Raw genomic sequence first — 17860 nt, 5'->3', positions numbered from 1 at the left:
TGAGGCAAAAACACACATTTTAGACCAGTTGTCTGTTGATCTATGGCGTAGTCGCTTTCTACGCGCTGTCACTATCTCAATTTGACCACCTCCTCCCACTGTACAAACGTGGAGCCAAAATAGTCCCGGAAGCGGAAGAGGGCCCTGCTGTTTTGTGCATTTGGAGCAGAGTCAGCGCAGTAGAGATCGGCCGGTGGAGCGGCAGTATCGACGTCTTGCCCTTTCCGCTACCCAAAACAAAAACGGCAAAAACCCCTCACATCGGCGCATCCAACAGCTTCTTGTGTTTGGCTGTGGCAGATATCCATGCTTATAGTAAGTTATGTTGTTAAGCTGCTACTTGGGCTGCTACCATTGAATGATATTCTGGTATAACTTTGCTCCAGGTGTGACACCTGACCCTTTAAGTTTATAGTCATGTTGACATAAGCCTATTGAGTAATTCAGAAGTGTGACACTGTGAGAGTGTGAACAGTTAGCTGTAGTCTAAGTGCTACTCATGGTGATTCATGTTGGGCCTCTATTTAAATAACATAACAAAGAGTCAGTCTAGACCTGCTCTTTTTGTAAAGTGTCTTGATATAACTTTGGTTATGATTTGGCGCTTTACAAATAAAATTTGACTGACAATGAAACTAATGTTTCAGAGCCAAGGGTTGTGGTTAAAGATGTTACATATGTTTGCATAGCTTTCCCCCTCTCTCTTGCTTTTCAGTACTTTTCCACTGTGTGATTAGTGACTGTTGTTTTTTCTTTTACCAGAAACCACTGTGTTTCACTCTTCTGTGTGTTTTAACATGTTTTTGTAACCATTCACATTTGTACTGAAACCACAGCAAGTTTGTAAGGGTATAGACAAAACAAAGTTTAACATCTTAAAAGGCTTAAGGAAGCTTAAGGAATGACAGTTGCACCAGGTAAAGCAAACAGAACAGGTGAGGTTTGAAGAACCTTAAGGCTACAAAAGTGTGGCAACAAACACAAAGGGCTGTGGCTTAATTGCTTTGTAAAGCTGTCAGCTGTAATTCATGTTTGATCAAAGCCAGGTCACCAAAGGACTAAAGTGTAGTCCAGAATAACAAAAGATTCATCTCCACAAATGTTGCAAACATTATCATAGTAGCATGTTGTCATGCGTGTTATGTTTTGTCTTCCACTCAGATTAACTTTGCAGTGCAACTTTGGCATGCAGCATAACAAAGGACTAACAAGGAAGTGAGTAGAGGCAGTTTGCAGAAAACAGCCAAAGGGGATTATTAGCTCAACATGTCTTCTTTTAAACACATAATAGGTTAAAAGATACAGTCAGAGGTGTGTTACTGTGTTGTGGACGCAGGCTTAGCTAGCACATCACTTGTTCAGGTTGTGGTTTTTTTTAGCACAGTGCAAACCTATGTTGTCATGTATCCTTAACTGGCCTGCATCCTCCTCTTCAACATCTCCAACGGTAATGGGGCTGTTATGGGGTCACTGTTAAGACCGTTGCATGGAGTTGATTTGGACAACCCCAATCCTCCATTTTCTAAGTTTTATCTTTGCTGCTTTCCTTCCTGTTTTTTTCTACTGTTTTTTTGAGTGCTGCTTTCGACACAGTTGACCAAAACATATCACTCGACCGGCTGGACAACTGGATGCGACTTATCGTTATTGTTGTTATTATTGTACTGTGATCTTTTGTGAAGCACTTTGTGACCCCGCTCTGTGAAAGGTCCTATAACAATAAACTTTACTTACTTACTTTCTGGCACAGTACTAAGCTGGTTTGGTTCTTACCTGAAGGACAGGGACCACCTTGTGTCTATAGGTAACTTCACATCTGAGCAGACAAAAATTACATGTGGAGTTCTCCAAGGCTCCATTCTTGGGCCTCTTCTGTTTATTATCACCTACATGCTTTCACCGGCTCAGATTATGGAAAACACCAGATTTAGTGACCATAACTACGCAGATGACACATAGATCTACATCACAATGTCACCAGGGGACCATGGCTCCATGGCTCCATCCAAACACTAGTTAAAAATTGTCATATTTTGCTTGCCTAATCCTTAAAGGCTTGCTTCCTAAAAAGTGGAAAGTGAGACACCAGTAGTTGCTGAAAAGACAAACATCAGCATATAGGGCCGAAGATGTCAAATACAATGTGATCTTGAATAAAAAATATTTTAATTCATTGGTGAACATGTTACGGGTCCAAAGGGTTGGCGCCACAGAAACAAATACATTTTAGACAGTGTCGTTCAGTCCCTGTAAACCAGAGGTCTCACACTCAAAGCCCGCGGGCCCCAACCGGCCCGTGGTACTATTATATCATGCCGAGTGTACAGCACGCACACCACTGATACTACAAATCCCTGAATGCACTGCAACAGCGGATGCGCCAATCAAGTCCTGCGAGCCGCGGCTGTGCGAGTTGGCATTTCTGTACGACGTAAAGAATCATCTCACTCAGCTGAACCTCGAGCTTCAGGAACAGGACCATGTGATCACAGACATGTATGATGCAGTGTGAACTTAACAAGCCCAGAAAGGAAACTTGGGTCACTTTTCATGCCGCCAGAAAATGACAAGGCACGTCTCTCCCGCTGTGTGCCCAACTGCGCATTTTGATGATAAACTGAGCAGACTTGGCAGAGTACACATGAATATTAATGCATAATTTGCCAACTTTGGAGCACCTGTAAACATCCAGCTGATAGAACTCTGAAACAACGGCCCAACCTCCACCTAACAAGCTGCTCGAATGCTCTGCATGTTTGGAAGCACATACCTGTGTAAGCATCTGATGCACTCCTTCAGCTCACAACCTGACCGCCAACATGAATGAATCTGCAGCCAAGACAAGATGGCAAGCATCTGGCTCTGGCATAAGAGCAGAGTGCACTTAAAATGTTTGCTCCTGTTAATAACAAATAAGTGCATCAATACTTAAAAAAATAATTCATATATCAGCAATCTTACGCAGTAGACACAACAGTATTCATCTTTTAAGTGTTCCACAAACACATTACTACTAAGATGGTAAACAAGATATACAATATCTGGTAGTCACTACAATCTAAACATCTGGTACAGTCTCTTCCTGCTTTTCTCTTCAAAATACCAGTGTGGCTGTCTACCCCGCCCCCGTTTGATTTCACCTGTTCCCTCATTGCCTGCCTGTTCTATCGTATTTATTCTGGTTCTGCCCCCATCTCAGGGCCATATTGTGTTTCATTCCGCTGCCAAGAGCAGCAGCAGTTTTCAAGCGCTTTCCTTATCTCTGCCTGCTGATTCCTAAATTACCTTTTTGACGACTCCTTGAAGGATCTGTTTGCCTGTTAACTGACGGCTGACCTGTGAATCTAACCTGTTTCACCAAGTAAGAATAATTTATTGTGCAAAGTTCTGTTATCTGACTTTTCTGCTGTTGTGTCCAATCTCTGGTTTTTCTGCTTTTACAAACTGCAACAGCTACAGCTGTTGACCAAAATGCATATCGGCTTATATGTTTGTGCTCAGTGTTTACAGGTCGACATTATGTTAGGAAAGTTGTGATTCACAGAATGAAAAGGTTTACAAATGCAGTGAGTTTCAGAAAGTCAAGTGTCAGCAAGCTGCTATGCTTAAGGGTTCATAGTCAGTAGAGTAGCTTTACAATAACACAGCTGTGTGTACATAGTTCTGAGAAATATAGGGACACACTGGAAAGAAGTAGTTGCAGGGCTGGATTAACCAGCTTGTTGGCCCCAGCAATATACATTAGCTAAAAAGATGGGAGGCCTCAATCAGCACTGCACCCAGATGCATTATTCAGTAACATATGACAAGTTGTCTGAATACTTGGTAATCATGGCAATAATCCATACTGGTGTTTAACCCATCCATCCCTATGGCCCCTACCCTAAACAGGCTATACCGTCTTTCTACTATGAGTGCGTCTGTGAGACCTAGAGCTGCATACAGGACAAAGCATCATTATTTGAGAATTAATTGGTAATGACAACAGGCTGGGTCTCGTTACAGTCTCTGAGTCTCGGTCTACAGTCTGTTAACATCTAAAGATTAAAGATGAATTCCTCTTCCCTGGTCTTCGTTTTAACACTCCATTTCTTCCCGACAAATCATGCAAACGTGATTTTAAGTGTCCAGTCTGTACTTCATTAATTCTTCCGTGTTACTTACTTTTTTTATCTTTGTCTATCAGGATGACAGATGTGGTTGTTGAATTAAGATATGAAATGCTGCATATTAAGCTTCCAGCACATAGTTGCGGTTTTTGGAAGTGACATCTTCTGGCAGACAGCCTACATGCAAATGTGTATATGTTGTTGACGTCAAGTCACAGACTTAAAGACTTGAAAATGTTCCTATGAATCCACTGTTCCACACTTTAGTATGCGTGTCTATCATTGGAAAAACGATAAAATAAAGTTATGTTGTTTTGTCTTGAGATAAAATAACTTTTTACTTTAATCTGGTGACCTGCTTAAACTATTAATTAACTATAGAAATAGATTAATGACCTAAATGTTTACTATCAGATGTGAAACCTCTCTACTGACAGTGATTTTTGAAGGAATTCTTAGAAATAATATAAACTAAAAAGTGTTTTCAAATGGCACCTCTAATCTAATTTTTAAGTTCATTCTTTGACAGCAGACAATATTGTGCTATACAACAGGGTTGTTCAGACCATGTGATCTGATTGGATAAGAGGCATTACATGAGTGCTGAGAACAACAACACTGGGACTATTCACTCTGTGTATCACTCCGCCTCAGCCAGGTGTTCTGAATACTGTTAATTAACATTACAGCAGACAGTGTACATTAATCAAGCTGGTACCTCTGAATCACACAGCGGACTCTAATTTCACTGGTTGATGATAAATTAAAAGAAACAGGTAACATCGGTACAAAAACACAGGTACATGATAAAATTAACAGCTAAATGGTAAATGGACTGTACTTATAGCGCTTTTCTAGTCTTGCAACCACTCAAAGCTGCTTTTACACTACAGGTCACATTCACACATACATTCACACACTGATGGCAGAGGCTGCTATATAAAGTGCCCAACTGCTTTGATGCTTTGCCACAGCCGTCCCTGATCTGTAGCAACCTGTAAACACAGAGTGCAGGAGTTTGTTTGAATGTTTGGGTTGCTTGGCAACAAAAGTCCAGTTTTCATCAAGTAGTGGAAGTTCATGTAATTAATAAACAGAGTAATTTTTCACATTAAACTGTTTTTTTTTTTACTCTTACCGGAATTCAGGTCCACTATGGCGGTCAGTATCGCAGGAGTGATAGCCATGGTGTTCTTCTACCTGCTGGTTCTTGGAGTCGGCATCTGGGCTTTTTTCAAGTCCAGAAGGGAGGAGATAAAAAGTGCTGCAAACAAGATGGACATGGCCCTGCTGGGGAACCGGGGCATAAAAACGGTGGTGGGGGTCTTCACAATGACGGGTAAGACTTTCTTTTGTTTTTGAATTAAAACAGCTTGAAAAGTTGTTGGATGATAGTAGCTTACATCGCACGTTCATTTACACGCTGAGTACTTACGCAATGTTGACTAAATTTTCCCACACAGTGAAAATGCAGTCATGTTTGTTAACCAATGATTGTTTTTGTATGCATTTTATATGTGAACTCCCTTCTATGTGTGTGTGTGTGTGTGTTGCTCCATCTTGTAGCCACGATGGTCGGAGGATGCTTTGTCATGGGCTTAACCGAGATGGTTTACACCCCCTCAATGGGACTGTCGTCAGCAGTGTTGATGATAGCGGGTTACTCTTTTACGTTATTTTTTGGTACGTATTGCATATTAATTAACAGAACATTAAGTACTTCATGTTTTTGTTGGCCATCACATATGGCATAGACAACATCACTTCCCTTGACTTGAGACTCCTCTTGTTTGATGGATAGACTGTATATAAGAAATGGATGGAGCCTCTTGGTTTCAAATGTGAAGCCAATGTGAAAATATCTTAAACCTGCATTTCCTCTAATAGCCAGCAGGGGGCGACTCCACTGGTTGCAAAAAGAAGGGAGATTGAATGTAACTCCACCAGAATTGGACCCTTCTTCTCACTTGATTTATTACATCAATTAACATTTTCCTATTGAGTTTCTGGCCTTGATTGCTAGTTTCAAGTGTTCTTTAATTCAACATGATTTCATTTATTAAGTTGTGGTTCCATTTAGTGAAAAAAAGACAATAGAGCAATGTATGATTCAGGGCATGGCTACCTGTGATTGAGAAGTCGCTGCCACAGTGTAAAGGTGGCTGCACGCTGCCCGACAATCGCCGTCCAACTTCAACCAACAGGTCAGTGGGTCAGTGTGCGCCAACAGTCTGGGTTTGTCGGATGGAGTTGTTCGAGTTGGACATGTCCAGTCAGGTTGGGTGGACTCGTGGACATCACTCGTGCCGGCCTTTCCCAACAAACCGCAGCATTCTGAAAGTGCGTTCCCTTGACAACTAGCATATACTTGCGTGCGGAACATCAGTACGCATGACTTATCTTCTAATGTCAGTTAACTATCTGTCCGTTTAGTTTAGGTTTATAAAAAAGGCAACAAAAGTCTGTCAGCTAATTCCTTAAAGGTCTTTCAGACGGGGTGTGCGTACCCGCTTGGATCTCTGCGCTCCATGCTCGGTAACCATGGAAATGGCTTCTGCGCACTACTGTATTCCTGCCGGTACAACTGTTTTTTCTCTATAGGCTAGATCAACTAGCTAAATTAGCATAGTTGTAACTTAACCGTTACCAAGTAATGTAACGTATAGTCTGGCTTAAGACATTACCTGATGCATCCAGTCTTGCGCCAATGCACAGGCCCTCGTGTTTACAAAGTGGTTATATTTCTCCAGGAACCCACTTACAGTAAGGATCAGTCTCTCATCCATTGTGATCTTTGTGGTGACTACTGTGTGTCACGTAGAAAAAAGTTCAAGAACTTTCAACTCTGGCAGCGTGTGCGTGAGACAAGCACGGCTGCGACAATTTCACGGGATTGCACCCGCTTATTGCTCCACCCGTAACTCCGCTTGTCAGATTGCGTGCCCCTCCCTACCTGCCCGCTCGCCTCTCATTGAAAATGAATGACTAGGCTTGTCAATCGCCCCCCATCTGAAAAGACTGCGCTTTCACCCTCTTGTACAGATATGTTATATAACTATATCTATAAAACTAAATGGAGATGCCAAAAATGCCAAACTCATGGCTTCAGACTTATAGTACCGAAACTATTGAGTGATGTCACAGTGAATACTTCCACTTCTCATATTCAGTCTATGAGAAGTCAGCGAGATCTTCCGCTTTTAAAACCTGCTGTAAAAGCATAAATTGGCAGAGATTGATGTATGTTGTTGCTGAATTTGCGCATGTATCCTGCCAACAGCATGTCAATCTATCTGTTTTGTTATTAAGGTGGCCTCGTGATCGCCAAGCCGATGAGAGACAAGAAGTATGTGACCATGTTAGACCCTTTCCAGGTCAAGTATGGAAAAGCAGTGATGGCCCTCCAGTCACTGAGTTCAATTATTCTTGACATAGTGTGGTTGGCTGGAACCCTGATTAGCTTAGGTGAGTATGGAAACAACTACTACTCTGTGATTTCTATGCACACACAAAGTTATACTCAGGACCAGATAAATTGAGGCCAAGTAAGGAATTAATCAAAAACTAGAACTACCGTTGCCCCATTTATAAAACGCAATTGCGGTAGCTTATCTAGCATAAGCTAAGCTTTTTAAAGCTTTTTAAATACTACTTTTAAAAGATTGGTTGTTGCTAAAGTTTTCATGTAAGGTTAAGAATATTGTGGTGGTTGGGGTTAGAGATATAGTGATAGATGCTAGATAGAGTAAGTATCTAGGGATACGCTATAAATCAGTGTGATATCGTAACATACAGACGTGTGCATGTTTGCATTACAGGTGCCACTATGCATGTGATTATGGATGTGTCCTACACTGTGAGCATCTGGATCTCTGCTGTTGTGGTTATCAGCTACACACTGCTGGGCGGTCTCTACTCTGTGGCCTACACAGACATCATACAGGTCATCCTCATCTTCATCACTTTGGTGAGGACTCGGAAGAGAATTGCCCACTTTTCTACAGGTTTAATGATGTTGCAAGGAAAGTTGTGAAACTAAAAAATCAATCATATACAACTTTCACATGCACACAGACGATGTAAATATGCACAACTCAATCATGAACATGAACTATATCTGTTTTACCATTACTGTATGTACGTTTTTTTAACCGAAAATTAAATATACATCACATTTTTAACCTGCTATCAATATTTATTTCTAGTTATGCATATGAACCTTCAATGGCCTAAGAACGGTTTGGCAATAAACAAAGGTAACTCGCAATCTTTGTACTATTAAAGTTCACCAAACAAAGCATTTACCCAAAAATAATCATCTATAAGCAAAGGTAATACTTTAATGAAGAATACATACCCACGATGCTATCAAAGCTATGCGACGTTAATACAGATGCAGCTGGATTCACTCTGACGCAGTGACACAATGCCATTCAGCCATATGCTGATTAACTTCCTGCTCAGTGGTCTCATTACTTCACTACCTGCAACTAACTTCCTGTGGTTCTTAAAGTGACCACAACGTAAAACAGAAACACCTTGAAATCCCAGTATAAATCAGAAAAACACTCAACAGTGTAATCACACAATAAATCTAGTATAAAGTGTGTTCGATCTGTAGTTTTAAGACATCTGATCACCTCTTGGACATTCTGTTGTGATGCAGTTTAATACAGTAGGTTCATTTATTAAAGGCATTACCTAGTTTGTGGTCTTCCGTTAGCTTGATTCAAATTGCTTCTAAAAGTTCGGTAAATAATGGTGGAGGTTCCACTGAAACATCAGCTACACAAATAATATAAAGCACGCTTCATAAAGATCTATTCATAGAATGTATCTGTCTAATGAAATGGTGTTCAACTTTTGTATCTTTTAGCAGGTATTGTTTTTCATATTAAATGCATCACACAGGTTTGCAATATCACTTCAATTGCCATTTTTTGCAAGTCATATCTAATGGCAGTTAATTTACAGCTTAAGTTGTGTCATGTGTTTCTTGTCATTGCAGTGGGCCTGTGTTCCCTTTGTCCTGTTAAACCCCTCCTCGCAGGATATTTCCCAGACGGCCTGGAACCACACCTTTCAGGCTCCATGGATTACTTCCCTGGAGAGAAAGTTTGCCTGGACATACATTGATAATTTCTTATTTCTGGTAAGATCAAGTTTTATGGTTTGCAAATGGTATACTATTTCTATTTACTTACTGTGAGTTCATACAGCAGCTGCCCTTAAAGTACATACTCTGTATGCAGTGTGTATAGTACAATTGGGACCTCCTGCTTTAAAACATTAAACATTGAACTTTGACTCAAAATTTGATATTGCTATTGCTCATACATCCATCAAAATCCATACAGCAATATATGCATGCCGTTCGATGTGTAACACACACTGCACAGAGTGTGGGGTCCCCGAACCATAGCCTAGGGGTCCGAGAAATAATTATAATAAATGTATAATTCATTATGAAGTAGTGTTGTACCATTAAAAACTGCATGTCTACAAATGAGGACCATATGCGCCAATGAAACAATCATATTGTGTCCATTGCTCCCACCCATGTTAGCTTTGGACCAATAGAAACTGATATGATTGTGACACATCGCGTCAATCTGTCAATCACACAGGTCGCAATGAACGGTTCCTGCGGCTGCTTAGTTTGGCTTATTAGCCAGCTGGCTAGCTGGAAAGCATGGAGAAATAATTGAATCATTCCATATTGCCAAGTGATGCTAAGCTCAAACTAGCAAAATTGAAAAAATATGACAACAGGTGTATAAAGTTGTGTTTTATTAAGAACAGTGACGGGAGACCAAATGTCATGTCATGTGTCTTCAGGTGCTAGCAAACGGAGCTATGAAGCCAGCCAAGCTAAAGCGACATCTGATTAGAAAGCACCTGAAATATTATGACAAAACAAAATATTTTTCCAGTTGAAAGAGCAAGGAATACACACACAACTTCAGAGGATCAACGGATTGCTAAAGCTAAGAAGCCACACACAATTGCACAAGAGCTCGTCCTTCTAGCAGTGGTTGATGTGTGTGAAGTTATGCTTGGGAAAGAGTAAAAAGTTAGAATACTAAATAGCTCCAATGGCATCTAAGAGTGCAAATGGTAGTAAGCATATGCTTAATCTGTGTTGCAATTATGAAGGGAAATTAATGGAAAATGTTCTCCACTTGGAGAACCCCTGCCCTAGCAGCACGGCTAACTTACATGCTGATGAAAGCAAATCTTTAATCTTGCTCCAAGTTGTAACCAATGACTGTATTGTTGGACGACGCGTCTCCATCTGCTCTCACTGTTTGAAATTGATGTCAAAATAGCCCCTTTGTGTTGGTCTGAAGCAGACGTTCACAGATATGTAAACTTCAATGACTGTAGTGATTGTTTTAGTTACGTTTCCTCTCGCTGTTCCTCCTCTACTCTGCTAATCAGGAACAGATCAGCTGCAGGAGCCATATTTGTCAACAGAGCTGTCAATCATACTTTTTACAGCATCAAATAACTTGAAATAAATAACTGAAAAAACACTTGGACGTAAATCAGCATGATAAGAACTAACTATAATGACAGAAACCATGTTTGAGAAACATTTATTTGGTGTGTATTTTGATTTTATAGTTTGACTCAGTCAGCCAGCCAGCAGAGGGCGCTGGTAATGTATAGGCTTCACCTTAAGGGAGCTGTCATGTCGTCCATCTTTTTATACAGTCTATGGTTTTAACACCAAGCTTCCTTAGAGGGACTAAGATTTAACTCCACTGCTACAGCTATGGCTCGCAGTCTTATATCTTAAAGTGATATCAAATTTCGACATATTCATAGAACTGGAAAATAACCAATGAAATGCTATTTCCTTTAAGTTGGTTTTGGCATTTGTTTAATGAGGACGTCCCCAAGCTGCATCAAAGTCCAGTATTGTAAACAGTTTGCCCCGCTCCAATATAGCTGCTGCAGAGATACATCTCACAAATGTGGTGGATGTGGTCTCTTTGACAAATACATCCCAGACTACCTCCGAATGTGGCCTGAATGAACGGATCTCAATGCGTACTCAATCATTCCTGGGTGCGATTACACCTGTACTTAAGACTGTCCCCCTGTGATCAGATGTCTCAGAACACGTGTAAATATGGGGGAAAACAGCCAGCCTCAAGGTGACCAGAGGCCTGAAGGAATTTATTGGCCCCATCCAAGAAATAGTTTAGCATAAACCTGTGCATAAGACATGTATCTTACACTGTAAAACTGTGACATACAGTATTATAAACATAGATAGTATAAAATACCACAATAAATAGCACAAAAACATAAACACTGTGACGTCAGCCATTTGTTTCTCGACTGCGAAAATGAAATATGCCCGCCGCCATGTTGGTTCTCTGGAGCCTGAAGTGACCAAATTTGGATGAGGGTGGTAGTGCAGAAAAGCGAGTGGTTGAAAAACATCAAGTAATCAAAGCTGTTTAGTCTGTGTCTGTTGTTGATCCATTAGCTTGTGAATGAGCTAGTTTAACTTTCCCAGGAGGAGATTCTGTTTGTGTTGGTGACTGACTGCAGGTGTTTATTTACCAGACTAAACAAGTAGTGGATTGATGCTTGCTAGCTCGGTGAGATAATGACACGCACTGGTGAACGTAAAGTAACCGATTTTCTCATCACTACGGTCCGCAGTAATATCACCGGGTAAAAGCCGACAACTTCTTACTCCTATTTACTGGCAGACGATTTAATAAATGTTTGATAAACACTCAAGCCAGGTATGGCAAGCACAGTATACCTGCTACCTAGTGCTAAAAATAGATATCAGTACAACAATACTAACATTTAACTTACCGACAAGCTGGAGCTCAGGCTTTTTGCACGGTCAGAAAGTTCCATAAATCCCCCAGAGAGATTATTTGTCCAAATTTTGAATGAAAAAATCCCCAAAAGGATCCAACAACACAAACAGGTGAAGTTAAGTTAAGTGACTGTGTGTCTGTGTCTGTGTCTGTGTCTGCCAGCAGCTCCCACCTGTCACTTGAGTGAGCCGGATACTATGATTTAAGGCTTACTATAATTAAAATGGGTGTGTTATAAAAAAAAAAACAATCATGCCCCGTACAATTATCTTGAACAATAAAATTAGCTATTCATAACAAAACAGTTTTATGTACAAATCATGTTTATTTCTACTGTAAGAATTGACATTTTCCCATCTGCTGTAATGTTATTTCTTGTTTTTTGGAGCCAGCCTCAAGTGGACAGTCGAGGAACTGCAGCTTTTGGCGCTTCCGCATTGGCTTCATTTTTCAACACCGGAGGTTGCTGCTTGTTTATAAAGTGACAAAAAAGGCAATGGATGGGCCAACAAACATGTTATGTGCATAATGCATGTACATAATTTAACTGATGTAACTAGTTTGTGGTTTGACCTTAGCCATGACTGGCTGACAGTACAAGAAGTGACGGCATAACCCCTCCCCCACGAGGGATCGGCCCCACTGCACTGTCACTCCAAAGTTGTAGAAAACATGGCTGCTTTAGGATCGGTTATTTGGCCTTATATGTACGAGCCAGAATCACCAGAAGGTTGTCGGAATGGCACGTTGAAATCTTGACAACGACTTGACTACAAGCTAGTGCAAGAAGGCAGCCTGAGGTGAATGATGGTGAATGACGATTGGTCGATTTCAGCCTAAGCAAGAATCTACGTAGAAACCTGCAGCTGTTCTGAACGGCCCACTTCAGAGGCGACCTTTTTAAACGTGATTCTGGAAAAACACAGAATTATGCAGTTTTCACAGTTTTCACTGTAAAAACAAATTTACAACTTTAAAATGGTTTTGTCTAGAGACCCATCTAGCAGGGCTTTGAGGCTGAACTTGCCATTTAAAGACCCTTTTCTTTATCCATTTCTGCTCACAGAGGTTTGTTTCTGCGTGCTATCCACAACATTGTGGCTGCAACGCTTCCTGATTTCTCAAACTACAGGGCGGGCGGAGGGTCATAATATTAGAACGCGCATTATAAGTAGTGGTGTTAAAGGGAATGTGCGTTTATGCGTTATTAACTTTGACAGCCCTAGTTAATAATTATAGAAATAACATCATCTTCTGTTTGGATCTCCTTTCCTCTCTCTCTGTCTCTGCTTATACAGTTGTTTTTGCACATGTATATTGATGTCCCGTTTCTCATGTAAAAAGGAACATTTTCTAATGAGCCCGAAACCAGACACCCGAAACCACCTCTTTATATGGCAGCCAGGCAAAATGAAGACTGGTTGATGTTTATATTTTATTCACTTGTATTAATTATTATGTACAGTTGTAGGCTTTTTTTAAAGTGTAAATAAACTGAGTATAACAATAACTAAATATGACTATCCTTTTTAAAGGGCCTGGGAAACCTTGGATATCAATGCTTGCACCAGAGGATCTTGTCTGCTACCTCCTCATCGTCAGCCAGGATCACATGCTTCGTTGCTGGTTTCACGGTCGCGATATTTGGAATACCTCCCATACTGATGGGGGCCGTGGCTGTTTCCACAGGTACTTAGAGTTACTAAAGAAAAAAACAGTTGTTTATTTTAAACATGCAAGGATGATAAATTCATGAAAAAGGCATACCTTGAATAAGTAAATGAGAGTATGTACATCCAACTATATTCTCCAATAGGTACTTACAGCCAATTCTCATTCATTTTTAACATATTCAGCAGTTGGCTTAGTTCAAGGATTCAAGGAGGATTCAAGGTGGTTTATTGCTATTCCAGAGCAGGTTAGTACATGGAAAGGAGCAAAATTAGGTACTCAGGTCCCGTTTTAAAAGACAACAGTAAAAATAGAACACAACAATACTTTTAAAAACAACAACAACAAAAAAAACCCTTAAAGGCTCTGTGTTAAAAAAAAGAGACTATACAATAAATAAAAACTTGACTTTAAATATATATAAATATGGAGTAAAGATAGGAGCGAGGGAGAACACTGAGCCAGGTGACCTCAACTGCACATTCCGGATTTAACATGAGCAGAATAAGAGAAACTAATAGCAGCATTGTGATAACAACAGGTGGCAGCATACAGTAGTTAAACAATCAAATGTGTCTGTGTCAAAGCTATTTCCCCAGCCTAGAGCACAGTTTAGTCTCTGTTCATAAGTCTGACAGCTTAGGAAGAATGGTGCGCAGCCTCCTGCCTGAGGAGAAGGGTGTAAACGGTCTGTTTGCAGTTGCCTAATGCCTTAAAACATGACGTGAAATATGAAGTCAGGTGACTCGGTATGAAAGGTATGAAAGTCCACTTAGGGCAGTGGTAAGGGGGCGATGAAGGGATCTAACAAACACAAGATTTTCATCAAGGAGGGTTTGAGTCCTGTATGATACAAATAATCAATGCTGGTTTCTTTTAAGAATAGATTATTTTAGAGATAATAGTTTTTTAAGTGGGGTTGTATGTACTTAAGAATATTGAGTGTACTACATACAGTAGATTACAGTCCCTGTCCCGAAACAAACATTCTTCAGCCACAAGACCTACCATTAAAAAACATTTCAGTTTAAGTTCATGATATAGTTTTGAATATTTTCAGTCTGACCTTGATGTCAGGGAGGCCTTTCCTTTGGGACTCTGTTTTCCATCATACAACAGCTTTATATTATTACACATGCAGAGCACTGTATTACGCCATATGTCAGCTATTTGGGTAAGAACGTGCCATGGCCATCAATTTGTATTAATTAATAGCTAACAAAGAATATCATATATCAGTGGACTACACGTTCTATGTCCTTGTTAAAAAAGGGGGAAAACACAAGTTCTGAAATGATTTATGGTTGTTATTGTGCCTGATTTTACCTTTACCTTCAGTACGACTACATCCCGACCAGGCCTTTGTTTTAACCATCTTTCTATCGGTCTACATGTCAGACTGGAACCTCACCTCTTACGGTTCTCCCTCTCCATTGGAGCGTGGCGAGGGGGCTATGATCTTTCCTATCACCCTGCAGCACCTCACCCCAACCGCCGTCTCTATCATTGGTACCGGAGCCATTGCCGCTGCAGTTATGTCATCAGCTGACTCCGCTTTGCTCTCTATTGCCTCCATCTTCACTTCTAACATATACAAGACTCTTCTGAGGCCAAAGGTGAGAAAAAATACATATATTTTCTATAACTTCTCCATCACAAAAAAAGGAAGAAAGAGAGAAAAAAATAAAATACGTTTTCTTTACTGAACTTTTGCATTTTTCTTTAGGCATCAGAGACAGAAATCACGTGGGTGATCCGTGCCGCTTTGATTGTTGGGGGCTTGCTCGGCACATTACTCACCAACCTGAAAAACAGCATCATATTGTTGGTGTTCCTTGGGTGTGAAGCAGCCTACATATTGATCTTCTCCCAGCTTGTCTGCGCACTCTTCTTCAACAACACCAATACTTACGGGGCTGTTATGGGCTGGCTGACCGGGTTGGTGTTAAGACTCCTAAGTGGAGAATCATCACTAGGAATATCACCAGTCATACACTTCCCGGGATGCACTCTTGAAGACGGTGTTTATGTCCAGTACTCTCCGATTAGGACTATCGCCATGCTGTCTGCCATTGTTGCCAACCTGTTTTTCTCCCACCTTGCTTCTGTAATCTTCAGCAAAGGCCTGCTTCCTGAGAAGTGCGATGTGTTCAAAGTGAAAGCCAAGAACTCAGCACTACCGCAGACACCTACAGGTGACACGAAAGAATTCATTGAGAAGGAGAAGGGTGATGAAAAAGAATCTCACCAGGATGTCTCAGAGCCAATGATTAGTACTACATGCTAAAAGTTAAGTGTGCAGAAGATGAGGATGTAAAGCTTTTATTGTGAAATCCAGAACATTACTCATGCTGATTCTAAAATGCCATTCTGCAAAGATGGACTTTATATAAAACATACTCAACAGAAGACACGTTAGAAGCCTGACAGACAGAGGCCAAAAAGTAAGGCCTTCCCGTGTTTTTAAAGCCTTTGGGCACAATTTAAATTTCCTGCATATTCTATGTTTGTGGATGAAAGAGAGCTAAGCAACAATCAGACACAACCTACAACCCTTTTAAAGCAGTCATCATTCAGTTAAAAAAAAAAGTTGATCCCATAAATTTATTTCAGTCAGACAACCAGGGTTGCCAGGTCAGCGGTTTTCCCGCTGAATTGGGCTACTTTTTAAGTGTTGCCGCAGGTGGAAATTTTTGTTCCCTGGTTGGGTAGACCTGTATTGCATACCAAACGGACTCCAGATCATTCAGCACTACACACAATGGACATGGGACATGCATGCCCACATAACAAACCCACACACTTTACTTTGCCTGACACAGTTAGCGAACTTAAACTGCACACAGTCTGCATCCGTTCGGTGCACTGTCAGCTAGCCAGCTATTGTCAGTACTGACACCTGCAGCGGAAATTTTGCAGCTTAAATAGACGCCTAATTTAGAGGACTGTATGTCATGTCATTGGAGAATGACGCATGTCAGAGATCGAGATGCCTGCCTGAACTACCTCACAGGCGTCGCTCCATATATACCAAGTATAGCACAGACATCCAAATTAGCTAGGAATTTCGGCACAAATACAATAAAAGGCTGCACACTAATTCATCCACTCCTGCTAGCCTTTTATCTTCGACAGATGGCTAGCTAGCATTAGCTACCTAGCAACAAGGCAGAGACACACCAAAAAAGAAGAACCCGTCTAGTTTGTTTTGCTCTTGTAACTGGATATGAGGTCTTTTCCACAAGTAGCCTAGAAATTAAGAGCGCTGCTTAATCAACCTTCTCTTATAGCCGATATTGGCTTGTTACTGGAAGGCATGAGCCAGCTAGCCATTTCGAGTCATGCCCTGCAGAGTTTTCTTGTTTGAAAAATGAAAAGCATCATTTTATTACTTAAGGTGTAACACATATTTTTTCCTCTTATGTATGTTAAATCCAGCATTACACATTGTCTTCCTTGTTTGTTGGTGCATTGCTGTACATATTGGTGTGCTAGCTGCTTGCTGATCAGTGGAATAGTGTTATATTATTGGCTGTCTGTAAAATCACTCATATGTGCATGTTGCATTTATGTTTTATTGTTATAAGTAGTAATATTATTGTGTTCACTGTATATCTTTGCAGATAGCTTTACAGTTCTGTTTTCTAATGAACCTATTTAGGTATAATTGCATGTCTGTATTAACTTTGAGAAAAGTGATAATGGAAATGGGTAAGGCACTTGATATGACACACTGACCTACAGTATGAAGATGGGGAGACATGACAGCAAATCTCTTCTAATTTTCTATCCTTTTCCCCTTAAAGTAAACATGTAAATCATGTAATAAATACTTTTTAAATGGTATAAAAGCGTCTGTGTAATTTATTTATTTTAGGTATTATCGGACCCTGCGTCCATTGGAATGGACATGACGTATTTCTGTCTCTAAACCAATAAATACTCTGTAATTGGATGATGTCAGCACTGCTGGTTACTGATTGGATCCTGATTATTCAATCACAATCATGTCATGACTTTGAGCATCCTCTGAGAGAGTGACAGACATCTGACAAGACAAGCATGGCTGAGCGGCTCCAGAGAGGGAGGAGTAAGTGCCCATTTTCAATCAAAAATATAAATGTATGTTCATGCTGGCCAAACAAACTTGCTCTCAGTATAATTTTAACTGTTACAAGTGATAATATTTGAAGTTATTTTGAACATATATCACGTAATTAATTTATAGGA

At 40.4% G+C, this 17860-nt stretch overlaps 1 protein-coding gene across 1 annotated transcript; it reads left to right on the top strand.

The window, feature by feature from the left end:
• The first annotated feature begins 5264 nt into the window (after positions 1-5264).
• Positions 5265-16501, top strand: LOC138588892 (high-affinity choline transporter 1-like). The gene is made up of 8 exons (XM_069659141.1): positions 5265-5448; positions 5676-5792; positions 7419-7574; positions 7928-8076; positions 9118-9261; positions 13495-13648; positions 15029-15246; positions 15357-16501. Exons 1-8 carry the CDS (start codon positions 5265-5267, stop codon positions 15915-15917), a joined length of 1683 nt encoding a protein of 560 aa, XP_069515242.1. The 3' UTR covers positions 15918-16501.
• Positions 16502-17860: the final 1359 nt, after the last annotated feature.

The sequence above is a fragment of the Semicossyphus pulcher genome, unplaced genomic scaffold (genome assembly GCF_022749685.1).
Source record: "Semicossyphus pulcher isolate SPU_LCO1_2020_fin unplaced genomic scaffold, fSemPul1.0.p SCAF_12, whole genome shotgun sequence".
Lineage (NCBI taxonomy): Eukaryota > Metazoa > Chordata > Actinopteri > Labriformes > Labridae > Semicossyphus > Semicossyphus pulcher.
Note: the sequence above shows the minus strand (reverse complement) of the source record. Positions and strands in the feature narration are given on the sequence as shown.

What these genes read in the sequence shown, in the direction of transcription:
- LOC138588892 (XM_069659141.1), top strand. Translation starts at nt 5,265, where the DNA reads ATGGCGGTCAGTATCGCAGGAGTGATAGCCATGGTGTTCTTCTACCTG. An exon ending in GGGGGTCTTCACAATGACGG is followed by an intron (nt 5,449 to 5,675) that starts GTAAGACTTTCT and finishes TCCATCTTGTAG; the next exon opens with CCACGATGGTCGGAGGATGC. An exon ending in TGGAACCCTGATTAGCTTAG is followed by an intron (nt 7,575 to 7,927) that starts GTGAGTATGGAA and finishes TTTGCATTACAG; the next exon opens with GTGCCACTATGCATGTGATT.